Source organism: Leucopleurus acutus (genome assembly GCF_964270905.1).
Source record: "Leucopleurus acutus genome assembly, chromosome: 2".
Classification (NCBI taxonomy): Eukaryota; Metazoa; Chordata; class Mammalia; order Artiodactyla; family Delphinidae; genus Leucopleurus; species Leucopleurus acutus.
In genome coordinates, this window is record NC_139143.1 from 166,803,940 (window position 1) to 166,818,267 (window position 14,328).

At 50.8% G+C, this 14,328-nt stretch overlaps 1 protein-coding gene across 1 annotated transcript in view; it reads left to right on the top strand.

Annotated features, from left to right (window-relative positions):
• CSMD2 (CUB and Sushi multiple domains 2) overlaps positions 1 to 14,328 on the top strand; it is a gene marked incomplete at both ends in the record, with an annotated part of 666,422 nt that overhangs the window by 332,434 nt on the left and 319,660 nt on the right. The window contains 3 exon segments of the mRNA XM_082863599.1: positions 2,224 to 2,301; positions 7,469 to 7,556; positions 8,262 to 8,386. Coding sequence (XP_082719725.1) covers positions 2,224 to 2,301; positions 7,469 to 7,556; positions 8,262 to 8,386 — 291 coding nt within the window.

Here is a 14,328-nt window from a genome sequence, read left to right on the forward strand (position 1 = left end):
CCGCGTCCCCTGCATCGGCAGGCGGATTCTCAACCACTGCGCCACCAGGGAAGCCCTGGGAAGCTTTTTGATATAGGCAGAGCAGGGATGGACAGGGGGTGGGGGAATACTCGGACTTGGTTCCCTTTACACATCTGATCCCTGTGGGCTTTAGTTCTGGGGTTGACATGTTGTCTCAAGTGCAGAGTGAATATCTGAGTGTCCAGGGGCTGAGCTGGGGAGGGGACAGATGCTGAAGAAGGTTGACCATGCCCTTGGGATAACTTTGGGGACAGGTCACAAGAGAAGGTGCTGAGGTCCCACCAAGGGCACAGCTGCCTCCTGGCTGTGTGACCTACAATAAGTCACTTAAACCATCGTAAGCCCCAATTTTATTATCGATCAAGTAGGTATGATAGCTACTGGTCAAGGTTGTTGAACATATATAAGGACCAAATGAAATGATTATTGAGGACCCGCTATGAACCAGGCACTCTTCTTGGCATTGAGGACAGAGCAGTGAACGAAACAGACAAAAATTTCTGTCTTCGTGGAGCTACGTTGCAACGTAGGGTGACAAAAATCACTAAGAAAATTACATGCATACGAGAGAGCTAGGGATAAAGTGAGTAGGGTTAGGGAGAGCTGGGGTTGGAGGTATAGTTTTAAGTGGAGTGGTCAGAGAAGGCCTGCCGTAGGAAGTGTTGTTCTCACAAAGGCTTCAAGGAGAAAAGGGAGAAAGTAATGAAGATATCTGGGAAAGAGCCTTCTAGGGAACTGGCAGGCTGAAGTGGGCATGCCTGGTGTATTGTTGGAATATGAGGGCGGCCCATGTGGCTGGAGAAGAGTGACTGAGGTCGAAGAAGATGGAGTCAGAGAGATCACAGAGAGGGCCAATTGGTCCGGGCAGGCCCTTTTAAAGACTTTGGCTTTTACTATAGGAGAGTTGGGTTGCCCCTGAAGAGTTTTGAGGAGAGATGTAATTTGGTCTGACTTGTGTTTTAACAAGATCCTTCTGGATCTCGTGTTGAGAACAGATTAGATGGGGGCAAGTGTGGAAGATGGAAGGCCATGGCAACAAAGGGAGAAGTCTTGGAGATTTGGACCAGAGATACAGATGCAGAAACTGCATTGGGGATAAACTTGGGAGGGTTTACTGATAGATCGTGTGTGGGTGTGAGAGAAAGAAAGGGGTCAGTGATGCTTATTTAAGTAAAGAACGTGTAAGGCCCTCAGCCCGGGGCTTGGCACGTAGGAAGTGCTGGTCACAGTTGTTACCGCTGCTGGTTCCAGTAAGAGTGGGGCTGAGCCACCCGGCAGGGGGTTCTGGGGTTGGACAGATAAACCAAGCCATATAACCAGAGACAGGATGAAGCCCTTGGCAACCAGCAGAATGCTTTGGAGCATAGGGGTACTCAGACCCAAAGGAGGTTGATGGATTCAGAGGAATAGCCTTTGGAATCGTGGAGTTCTGGCTCTGGGGCCCTTTGTATGGTAGTTGGCCAAGTCCTGATGAGCTATGGACTGGACTTAGTGTTGGGATCAAAACCCAGTTCAATCCATCAGACCATCCCCCAGTGACCTCCCGGACTCGGCTGCCCCTGCTCACAGGAGGTCAGCTGGTGTGCGCTGGGCTCGGCTAGGATGGTGGGCTCTGCTCCTCATGTTCTCATCCTCCCAGGACCAGCCATGTCTTCTCCCAAAGATGGCAGAGATTCAAGTGGGCAAGCCTAATCTGGCAGGCGCTTTTCAAGGCTTTGGACATGTCAAGGCCTCCATAGTGACCAAACCCAAAGTCAAGGGGTGAGGAAATATACTCCACCTCTTTAACCGGAAGGACTACAGTCACATTTCATTGCAACAGCTGTGGTTACAGCGAGGGTGACAACTTGGGGCCCTAATGCAATGCGACACACCTGGCCAGGGCTGGTCCAGAAATTGGCCAGAACTGGATCGGGAGGAGAGCAGAGCTGCAGAGGGTGGGCCGCGGGGCCTCGCATGTGGACACTCACTACCAGTTTGCAGGGAGATCACCCCAGAGAGCCAGCCTTGATAGCAGCTCTTTCTCCGTGTTTGAGACCCTGTTGCACTTGAGCGCTACCCTTAGTATATCCCTGCCCAGAGGGGCTTCTGGCTTTGACTCACCACGGAATGTCCCAAGCTAAGAGAGGGATCATTCTAGAGGGACCCATCCCCAGTCCCATATGACAACTAAGCCTGATTTTCCTTTCACCTCTTCTCTAGTCAAGAAGCAAATTGAGTTGAAGTCTCGAGGCGTGAAACTGATGCCCAGCAAAGATAACAGCCAGAAGACGTCTGTGTGTAAGTGTCCGCCCCGCCAGGCCTCTCGCTCGAGGCCAGAACCGCTGGCGCTGTGACCGCGGGGAAGCCAGATGATGCTGTGCTGATGTCCCTTCAGCCCGGCTTCCCTCCGCCCGGGTCTGCGCGCGCACACACTAACCTGGTGCCCAGCGAGCAGCCCCGGGGCCTGCCCTCTGTCTTCTCGTGTTCCTCCTCCCATTCCCCTCCTGCCTCTTCTTTCTCCCTCACTTCCCATTCTAACTGCAGTCCAGGGAGTCATTACTGCTACATTTCTTTCTTTATTTTTCCTTTTGAATCACTTCCACCTGCTAAGACAATCCTTTTTCTGGCTCGTCTAGGAGTCAGTAAACTCCAGCTGGGATTTTGGAGGCTTCAAGTCCCTGATTCCAACTCCCAAGGCAAGATTGGGGGAAGGGGAGAGAGGGGAATGCCTAGAACCTTCCACCAGGGTCCATGGACCTGGCTGGGCAAAACGTGGACTAGAAGCGGGGGGTGGTCCTTCTTCTTGAGCTGATGGCGGAGTGCCGGGGGCTCCCTGCTTGGACATGGGGCAGATTCTGTCCATGGAAACGTGTTCCTGCCATTGATGTTTGAAAGATCAAAAGGAGAATGTCCAATGCTGGGCAGTTGTCTGGAATGTCACTCCAGAAGCACCTGATCAGAGCCTGTGCTAAGGCGCTTTTGAGCTGGAGCATGGGAAGGACTTCCCAAAGGTTCTGGGCCACTCCAGGAGGCTGGACTTGAAAGCAGAGCAAATTTTTCCAAGAAACACTCCGTTTTCATTCTGGAGGTGGCGGCAGGGAGCCTCTCTTGGTCCCCCAAACACCTGGCCTTCTGGTCTACCTTCTGCCTCCCTTTGCCCTCTGCTTCTCACGCCCTTCTCTGTCTCCTTCCACTCGTCCTCCCTCTTTCCACTTTCCTCTCCTTCCTCCTCCCTCACCCTATCTGCTTCCCCCTCTTTTTCTCTCTGTCTGTGCTCCCTGCTGACCCTCTCCTTTCCTCTTGCACCTCCGTGTGCTCCCTTCTGCTGAGGTGCTGGAAGTAATTGCTGGAGAGAGGCCGTGGGTGGGTCCACAGCTCTGTGCTTCGGTGGCAGGGAGCAGCGCGGGGAAAGGCAGTTTGGTCCCAAGGCCATGACAAAACTGAGCCTGGCTGTGGGTTTTCTCTGGTCTTTCAAGTCCTCCAATTGGAGACAGGTACCACGCCTTGCCTCTGGGGACCATTGTCTGGTCACCCTGCCACAAGTGGCCTGGAAGGCAGAGGGCAGCCAGAAGGCCCTGCTTCTGTGCTTGACTAGGGAGCCAAAGGAAGGAGCAGAGGGTTAGGTCAGGAGTCTGCAGGGAAGGCTCAAGACATGGCCCGGGCCCTCCCAGGCTCTTTCTTTCTGCAGCTGCAGGAAACCAGAGGAGCCGAGGCAGGCACGATTCAACTTCAGAGCTTGCCCTGGGGCCACAGGCAAACATTAAGGAAACTGCTCTGACTTGGGAGAGCACGTTTCTTTCCCAGTTGTGTCCTTAGGTAACCGTGTTACCCCAGGCCCTAACACCTCGGTTTCCCCATCTGTAGAATGGGGATGCAAAACCTTATCCTCCCTTTCTCCTTTGGATCTGAGATGGGCCTTCTTGACCTAGGACTTCAGGAGGTCCTTGAACTCGCTAGAAAATCACATGTGATGTTGTGGGTGCATTTTGGGGTGGAAGGGAAGGGTCTATGGTTTTCATTAGTTCTCAGAAAGAGAAAACTCCCTCAGAAAGATGAAGAAACCCTATTTGAATAAAAAAAATTCAAAACCTCTTTGAAAAAATATACATTTCTCTACAACAAGGTACTGGTCTCCTTTCTGAGATTCCTTCAGGGAGGAATGGGTGTGTGACTCAAGCTGCCTCGGGGGCAGGTCACCAAATATCTGCAGGGGTCTGGCCCATTGGGTTCTGCCCAGATTCCCTGTGGACAGATGTCCTGAACTTCAGGGGAGCAGTGGGCCACACTTACATCTCCTGGATCCTACTTGCTGCCTTTACCAGTCTGTGGGCACCATCGGCCCCCGGCCATTGGTTCTGACCACCCATGTGTCTGTGGCTCCCTTCGCTTTGGGTAGAAGGCATTGCCTTTCTGAGTGTGTGGCGGCTTCTTCCTCACCGTAGGGACCGGGGCAAGGATCACCTTCCAGTCTCTTCCCTCTGCAGCCAAGAGCAAATTCATGCTACAAGCACAAGCGGCTGGTCTTGAACAGGCAGGGCAGGCTGGAACTCAAGAAAGAAAGGGGAAAAGCCTTTTGCCTCCGAAACTCCGACAGTAAACTGTTCACTGGGATTTGAGTTTGCTTGTTTCCGGGGAGCCTTGAAGGCTCATACGGGGATGCCGTCACCTGTTCGGTCCTCCCGGGAAGAGAGGGCACTGGGGGGTATGAGCTGCTCACCGCTGGGCTTGCAAATTCCTGGATGGCGCCTGGGCCTCATTTAGGGCTGGCTGATTAAAGGGGACGCAGCAAGGTTTGCCATACATGTCAGGGGCTGCGGTTCGGTGGGTGGGCTTCGCCACGGCCTCAGCTCTCCCGTCCAGCCACATCCTCATTGGTCAGCCTTCCTCTATGCTATGCTGAGCAGTGTCAGCTCTGAACGAGAGGGCGAGAGAAGGAGGCAAGAATCCGCTGTGCATTCTTAACACGCTGCAAGGTGGTGTGTGGTTCCCATGTGGTGGTCAGCAGGGCCTTTGGATGGGGGTGGTCGGTGCACAGGGTTGAGTAGGCAGGGCCTAAAGAAGGTGGGCGCTTAGCTCAGAAACCCTCAGTAGAGATGGATCACGGTGAGGCTGGCTTGCCAACAGATGGACCCGCAGGTACAGCTCAGGCGTCCTCTCTCCCTCCTGCCCCTGGGGATCCTGGAAGCCCCAGTTTTCTCTTTCCTCCCCGCTGCTCGCAAAACACCGAGGCCCCAGGAGGCAGGGGCTTGCTCTGCTTTTGGAGATGGTGCTTCTGTCTTATAAGCCGAGCCTGAAGGGTCCTGGACTGGGGGAATGTTGACGTAGCTTAGTTGAGGATGTGAAAGTTTCAGAAATAGAGGTTTGGCAAGGAAGGGGATGGGAGTAGGGGACGAGCGTCCAGTGGGAGCGACTGGCTTGAGCCTGGCACTGTGGAATGTTGGAGAAAAGGAGGCTGCCCAAGAGGCCTTGTACTCGTCACCACACAACCAAGAGGGTAACCGGTCTCTGGCTTGAGCGCTCAGTCTGTCCAAATGCCCAGGTTCCCTTGGCCAGCCACACCTGGGGCTCCCTGGAGATTTGGACAGGTTTCTAACAGTAGAAATGAGCTTCAAACTCAGGTCTGAAATGAGACTAACTGAGTCAAAAATGGGATTCCCCACTGCTGCACTTCCATCAACTCACTGCATCCTCACAGGTCCCTGGGCCGGGAAGTTCCCTGCCCCCTCTCCCCATGCCCTGCTCTTCCACAAGCCCTGATGACTCTTTCTTTGCCACGTCCATTCCCGTCACTTCATGTCTGTCCCCACTACCAGGCTCTTGTTGTCCTCTACCTGAATGAACACAAAACTTTCTAACCCATTTCACAGTAACTGGCCTCCCTCTGAGCAATCCAGATCTTACAGTGCCCTTCCCCACTCAGGACTCTTCCCATCATCTTTAGGATCAGACTTGAGACCCTTCAAAGTCTGACCTCTGACACTTCACCTTCACTCCTCCATGTCACTCATACCCTCCCTCCTGTTCTGGCACACTGAACAACTTACAGTTCGGTTTCCGTGTCTCCACCTTGCTCCCCGGGCCCATCTGTCTGCCTGAAATGCCATTTCTCTGTTATCATGTATCTAAATCCCACTATCTCAGTAGATCCATGTCAAATGCTGCCTCCTCCAGGCAGCCTTCCATGCTTCTCTCAGCAATATGAGATGGGTCCTCTCTTTGAACCTCCCTGTAGCTGTATCTTTCATCACCTCCCCGTTGTGGTTCTGTAGTTTCTTTCCATAGTTCATGTAACTCCTTGAGGACAGTGGAGTGGTCATATCTTATACCTGACATTGGCATTTCCCACTGTATCCAAATAGGGTCTTGTATACAGTAGGTGTTCAATTAATGCCTGTTGTGTATCATGTGCAGGAATGAGTGGGTGAGTGAGTGAGTGATGGAGCACGTTGCTCATATTGTGGGACATTGACTGGGTGAAAGGGAAATGGGCCAACTCAGGGAACGTTGCTCCAGACTCCCCGTCATCCCTCGTCTAGAGGTGGTTGTTGGGACTGTGGGGTTGGTGAGGGCTTGAGTGGAACTCTGGCTCCTGGTCGTTGCCAAGGCCAGGACTCCAGAGGTGCAAGGGAGTTCTAGCCTCACAGCATCTCAAGAACAATGAACTGCAGGGGCCGAAGGGTTTCCACCTTCTCCACTGGAGACGGGAGAAAACTGACTTTGTGTGTATCCGCCGCCCTTTGACCAAGCTTCTCCTTTAACCTAGAGGACTGTGCACGTGGCTTTTAAAAACAGGACTCTGGTGTTGGCGAACGTGAGGGCATCACAGCACCTGCCAGAACTACCGCAGGTGCTACCTCGGTGCCCTCGGCCAGCGGCATGGGCGGGGGATGCTCTGGTTACCGCTTACTCTGCATTGAGAACTGTCCGGTGGGAAGAGGTTTCTCAGCAGAAATATCCGTGTTTGAGCTCAAGTCCCTGCTTTGAACTTCAGACTGCAGCTTTCTCTTACATTCTTTACCGTTTCTGACCACACATCCACCTTTTATTTAACTTTCTTTGAGTCATGTCTCCATTGGGGGCTGAGGTTGGGGGGCTCATCCCATCTAGAGCCGCCATCAGCAGATTGGAAGGGTGGGGAGGTCACCGGGGGCTGTGGACTGTCCCCCTCTGGCCGCTGGTGCGGGATAAGGGAACGAACGGGATGGCTGTTGGTTTGGGGTGCCTCTGAGCCCACACGCTCTTGATGAATTTCACTTGGACTTTGCTCCCAAAGGAATTTGTCAAAAGCAGCTCCCCCTCTGCACACTCGGGAAACCCGAGCCCAGTAGACCCCAGCAACCCCACAGGCCCCAGCAGAGCAGGGCCTCTTTCTGTCTCTGCGTCCACCTCCCACCCTGCGACACTGCCCCGACTGGTTTCTTCCTGTGATTATCCATCTCTGTCTGTGCTGTTTTTTGCCTTGTAGTAACTCAGGTTGGTGTGTCCCAAGGGCATAATATGTGTCCAGACCCTGGCATACCTGAAAGGGGCAAGAGACTAGGCTCAGACTTCAGGTAAGACCTGTTCGGGAATGTTCTCATTACAAGAAGGGTGCGATGGCCTGGTTGGGGGGAAGACAGGGACTGGCCTTCCTGGAGGTAGAGTGGAGAGGACCGTGTGGGCACAGAATCACTTCCTGGAGAAGAGCTTTGGCCTTTAACGTTCTCTCTTGGTCCAGTCCTGGGACTAGTACCCACACCTTAAGGGGGAAGGGAGGGCTGTAGACTGCCAGTGTCACCCAGCAGACCTATACCCAGGGTACAAAGGGCTGCCATCATCAGGAATGACGTGCCAGCAGGCAGCTCACACCTCCGATAGTCTAGGACACCCTAGGGCCCCGAGACAGTGCATTTTGTAAAGTTTCTAACTTTTCTAATCGAGGCATCTTCTCATAATCCTCCACTTTCATGAAAGTTTATGGGTATCATCCACCCACTCTTAGCTGTCCCAATTGTCCTAATACTTATCTCAGAGGATTGCTGTTTCGCACACAAAGTCACCTTTTAACTCAATCCTAAAACCATTAAACGGTCCAAAAAAGAAGATGAAGAGCAGGTGTTCCTTCCAATGGAGGTTTTAAGTGATAAACGGTGGAGCGGAGATTAAGGGCCAGAGGAGAAATAAAGTTCGGCATGGTGCTTCTTTGTGGACCTAGGAAGGACTCAGGGGGGACCTGGCAGGCCCAGGGGTGGAGCTCACAGATACGCCTTGTCTCCCAGGTTAGGATCCAGCGTCCAGTTCACCTGCAACGAGGGCTATGACCTGCAAGGGTCCAAGCGGATCACCTGTATGAAAGTCAGCGACATGTTTGCAGCCTGGAGTGACCACAGGCCGGTCTGCCGAGGTGAGGGTGCCCCTGGAAAGGGAGGCTGGCCAGCAAGCTGGGCTGGGCATGGAGGACGGAGCCCAGCTTCTGATGCCTGAGTCCAGGCTCTCATCCAGACTGGCTCACCTCATTCTCGCTGCTCCCCACACCTCAGATTCTGCATCCATTTACTAATGAACCCAACACATTTATTTAGCACCTCCTCTGTATCCAGGCCTATAGAGGAGCAGGAGATAGCAGAGATAACAGATAACAGAGATGGGGAAGAGAGGCACGGTCCCTGCCCTGCCTGCACCTGACAGTCTAGTCAGGGAGTCACACATGAGCAGGTTTCTGGCCCACTGCACCAAGATATTACAGCTGCACCTAGATGGGAAGGGTGGGAAGGGAAGTCAGTTTGTATCATGTCACCTTGAATCCCTCCATTATAGCACACAGACATCCCAAACCCTCCATCTCAATGCCCTTGTGTCTTTCCACATACTCAGCAATAAACAGACCTGTCACTTCTGAAAGAATGCTCTGAGCTATGCAGGAGTAACAGGGACCATGACCTCAAAAGGCTTCTCTGTGGGATTCCTCTAACCTCACACCTGGACGTCTTATGCTCGGGGGCCCTGCCATCCCAGGTTTCACAAGAACCAAGGCTGGGCTGGCCAAGTCCCCATCCCCCAAATAATCTTAAAGTATGAGACCTGCGTGTATTTTTTCTTTGGGACAGGACAGCAGCTGCTTCTATGGTAGAGAAGCCCCTGGCCTCATCTCGCAGGGCACCACTAGACAGCTTTTCATGTCCTACACTGCATTCATCTCTCTTTTCCCATTGTTTGCACACATGACCGGGACTCAAGAGTTCTTGATACAAAAGTAAGGAATCACTCTAGAGTTTGTAAACAAAGACAGCAGTTGCCCTTTTGAGTGACCCTTTGGAAGAGAAAGTGTGCCGCCCACTAAAGTTACATTCCAGATCCTTCCAGTTTAAGAAGGAGATTCTTTGTCTCTCTCCAGGCACATGCATCAAGATGAAATTCATGCAGAGTAAGATGCGTCCAGGGTAAATAACTGAGATCACTGCTGCACTGAGGAAGGGGCAAGTGGGAGCTGAGACCCACCCCCTTTTTTTACTGTGTTGATAAGCGCTCTGGAAGAGGGTCATGAAAATCTCTCTCAAATAAGCCTTAGATTAATTCATTCTCACTCAACTTTGAGGTGACCACGATCCACAATTAATAATGTGCTTTGCATCCCCACTGATTTTAGTTATATTATTTCAAAGATTCCACTTAACTAATATTTGTCTAAAAAATCAAACAAAAGGGCTTCCCTGGTGGTGCAGTGGTTGAGAGTCCGCCTGCCGATGCAGGGGACACGGGTTCGTGCCCCGGTCCAGGAAGATCCCACATGCCGCGGAGCGGCTGGGCCCGTGAGCCATGGCCGCTGAGCCTGCGCGTCCAGAGCCTGTGCTCCGCAACGGGAGAGGCCACAACAGTGAGAGGCCCGCGTACCGCAAAAAAAAAAAAAAAAAAAAAAAAATCAAATGAAAGAAGAATTCTTGGGTATTACTCTCAGGTTTGCCACCAGCTGGCCATGGGTAATTTGGCAAAGCCCCTATCTTCCCTGGGCTTATTTTCTTACTGGTAAATGTAGGTCATGGCTCCTACCCTACCCATCTTGTGTTAATGTGAGGGTCAAATGGAGCTGTAGATATGGAAACACTTTATGAATTGGGAAGTGCTGGGCAAGAAAGCAAACATCCTTGTGCTAGAATATAAGCTCTACAGGGCAAGGACGTCTGTTTCGTTCACTGCCTTGAATAGGGCCAGGCACATAGTAGGTGCTCAATGGCATGTGTTGAATGGATGATTTAATAATTGAATAATTGAATAGCGCAACACTCCATTTCTGGGGAACCAAGACACCAGCTGAGTAGACAGGCACAGAATTATCAAGTCTGAGGAGCAAGGCTCCCTTTGCCTGTCTGTCATTTCAAAATTCCTTTTGAGGAGCCAGAACAAGGATGCCTTCAGGAGGTGGTGGGATCTGATCTCTCCGCAAGACCTTTTCATTGGAGGCAGGTTGTTCTCTTAGTAATGGTGGTTGTTTACATGAATAAGCCCAGGGTGGGGAAGGGCTGGTGTTTCAGAAGAAAGTTCACAGTCAAATGATGTGCTCGTCTTTTTCTCCAGACATGTTGTGTGCCCCAGCCAAGTCCCTCCAATGACCTTGACCCACTGGACTCTGCATTCTCTGCCACACTATTGACTAAGCATCGGGCCGAGCTTTTTCACATCCATTTTCATCCCATCCTCTGCCCCTGGGAAGTGGAGGGGAAATCACGGAAAACATAGCCAGACAGAATTGAGTACAAATCCAAGCATTACCACTTTTTAGCCGGGTGTCTTTTCACCTCTGTGAATCTCTTTTCTTTTGATAAAAGGCAGTGATTATAGAGCATTGCTTTATGACATTACTGCGAGAACTAGAGGAGACAGTGGACATGAAAGGCCTCACTTAGAAGTGACCCCAGCGTATCTGTGAGGCTCGTGTGCAGCGTGTTTAGGTTAAACTAAACAACTAAGGCCTGTCAGGATATAGCTTCCCCGCGCCTCAGAGCGCACCCTCAGCCTCTAGTGGCCCCAGATCTTTTAGAGGCCTGTTTCCTCACTGTCCTGTCCAATCCTGTTGCAATCACACACCTTGGGAGGCCCACAGACTTTGATCTAGAGACCAACTCTACCTCCTGCTGGCTTGCTGGCCCTGGGCGGCTTCCTTCCTCTTTTTCAGCCACAGGGCCCTCATTTGTGAACTGGGAAAACAAAACCTCCAGTGCCTAGCGATTGCCAAATTGAAACAAGCCATTTCATAGAAAGTGTGGTTGAGAGGGGGCTCTAGGGCAGGTTCACCTTCCTGCCACTCTCTCCCTCTTTTTCCCTCTCCCAAGGTCATTGTGAGGGAGGAAGAGAAAAGCAAAGGTTGCTGGGTTTGGACTTGGATGATCTGTCCTTCACTTCCCTGAAGGCCAAGGGCTGAGTTAGATATTAAATTCAAGGGGGGGGGGTTTCTTTAATTTTGGCAGTTTTGAAAGTTTTCCTTTTAAAATCTCTTATTTTTAATTAGTCAGAATTACTATTCTAATTGTGATTTTTTAACAGAGAGTTTAAATGAAACCCACTTTAAAAACAGAAAGGGACAAAACTCTTTGAATTCCACGATAGCTCCCCTAATAAGCAGGTTACCAAAAGATCACGGTCTGAGAAGGATTCACCGCCACACACAGTGGTATTATTTTTCCTCTAATGCATTTAAAATATGATTTGATTTTAAACATTCATTTTCCACACAATTAATTCTACCAAAACATGGGACCCGGCAAATGATAGGTTTTCAACAAATGTTTGAGGACAACCTGAGTGAATCAGTGATTGAAGTGAATGAACAATTGGAGGACGTGCCCTCATTTTGGAATTTGAAATGAGATATTCACAGGCCTTTTCTTTCTTCCCTTCCCACCAGAAGAAACAAGCTTCTCATTTAACTACTAGAAAATTTTGATTTTGGAATTGAGGACAACATGAAACATTGTTATCCTGATAAACTAATTCTATTCAGGCCCAGATACAGGCAGTATAATATAGGGCTTGTCAAACTTAGTTCACATAGGGAGCCCAATATTTTTTAAAAAGCGTTTGCAGAGGCCCCATAAATAAAATAGATGCCGTGGAGCTTCTCTCAGTGAAGTAGGGGCGGGGGATTTGGAGTTGCCCCCTTCTCACCACTTCCAGCAGCCGCGAAGCCACCTCCAGGGAAGCCCTGAGGTTCTGGGGAACACGGTTTGTAAACCACTGATGGAGTGAAGAGGACCAAATTGACAGCCAGGAGATCTGGTTTCCTGTGACCACAAATTGGGGTTGACAGAGGATAGGGATGGAGTACCAGCCCCAGATGAAATACAGTTACTGAGTCACAGAGTGGATCATCTCGTACATTATTTTTCTTCCTAGAATAAGAGATTTTGTGGTAAATAGAACACCAGACTCAGGACCCAGAGACCTAAGTTCAACTTCCAACCTTGCTAGTAACATACCATATGGCACAGGGCAAGTTACTGAAATGCTCTGAATCTTCTCGCTCATTCTCCTAAGGTGGGAGTGAAATGTGGGAAATATTGCACAAAAAAGTTTAATTTAATGCCGTGAAAATTACAGGTGGCTGTCTTCCGTCTTGGGTCAGCTCCCTGGACCTCCCCCTTAAACACTAATGTTGTTCAGAGTTCTGTCTTCATCTCCCTCCCCTCCTCTTTTCTCCACCCCCTCCCCCCTCCCCCCATCCCTCCCCCATGCTACCCCTGCCTTCCTCTCCTCTCCTCTGTAGTTATTCTCCCCTGGGTGATGTACTGACTTCACTAGAATACATGCCCCATTGCTCCCTGAGCCCCTTACCTACACGTATGTACTAATGATAAAACTCCCATTTATTAACTATTTATACTTGTATAAAGCAGTACAGTAACAGTTTTTATAATTTCTTTACAAGGAAAGAGACAACATCCATGTTTTACGTTTAGCTAAAGCTTGGAGTGGTCTGCCAACTTGCCCAAAGGCCCAAAGCTAATCTTTTGAACTGGGATTCCACCGCAGTCCAAAGGCTCTGTCCTACTTCTACTTGAAAATTGCACCTGGACACCAATTTGGAGTAAATACACTAGATGGAACCTCATAGAACAGCCTCTCCTCCCCCTTGCCCCCACTTTTTGGTAACATTTATTTTGATCTAATTGTGAACTCACAGAAAATTGGCAGGAACTGTGCAAAGTATTATATGTTCTTTGCCCAGATTTAAACAACTACTTTTAGGGAGTTAATGGATAAGCTGGATCAGTCGCAGAGGTAGGAGAAGAGCCAGAGGCATCATGGAAGCCAGTGAATGTGAGTTTCACAGAGAGAGAAGGGTCAGCAGGGTCAGACACTTTAGAGAGGTCGAGTACAACAAAGAGTGGAGAGCAGCCCCTGGGGTTGAGTGGCTCATGTAAGGGGTGGATGTTGGAAATTGCCCCTGTAAGGAACTGTCAAGGAAACGGAGCAAAGACAAGAGAGAGGAATGACTTGGGCTAAAGCTTCCATTACAGTGGCAAAGCACAAGTCTGTGGTGATGCCATGGTTCTCCTGGCAGCCCCCGGGCAGCCAGCATTAGGAATAGAGATGGTTAATCAAAGGCAGATAGGAGAGTGTCACAGGAGCTGCTGGTGAGGGTCTTGAGGTCCAGACTAGGTAGTGAGAGAAGAAGGGTCAGGAGGGGCTGGAGAGATGGCGAGAAATGAGGGAGCCAGGGGTCTGGAGAGACCTAGGGTTTAGGACAGCAGGTGGTGCATGGAGACCAAAGTCACTCTGCTGGATGCGTAGGCAGCGGGGAAAGGAGCGGGGTGATGGAGTTTAAGATCTCACAGATGGACTCTCCTGGGTCCCAGGACAACAGGCCCTGGGTGTGGCCACGGACCTGGTTGACCTTGGGCAGGGGCACCTGATCTCAGGAGGAGGCGCTGACCTCTGAAAGGCGAAGGAGCCATCCCTCTGTTGGAAGCGAAAGGAAGAAGATGGGCACATAAGCAGACGGGATTGCAGACTTGGGGGGTGAGAGAGAGGGCACGCCTGCCAAATGTCCTCTGTTCCACCCACAAAGACTGAAGCAAGGTCATCACCTGAGAGTAAGGGGAGGCAAGGGGAAAGATGAGAGGTCCGAGGGACGTGCAGGAGGCGTGAAAGGGTCTTTGAGCAGAGTGGGAGAGTGAGCTTAATAGGGCTAAATGGCAGAGTTGCTGGACAATATCCAGGACTTTCTGAGGTGGGTGACCATGAATTTATAATGACACCAATCTTCCTACTCATGTGATTTTTCTCCAGCAAAGCTCTACTGCATGGGGGCAGGGCTCGAGAATGTAGGTGGAGAAGTTCATCCACAATTGA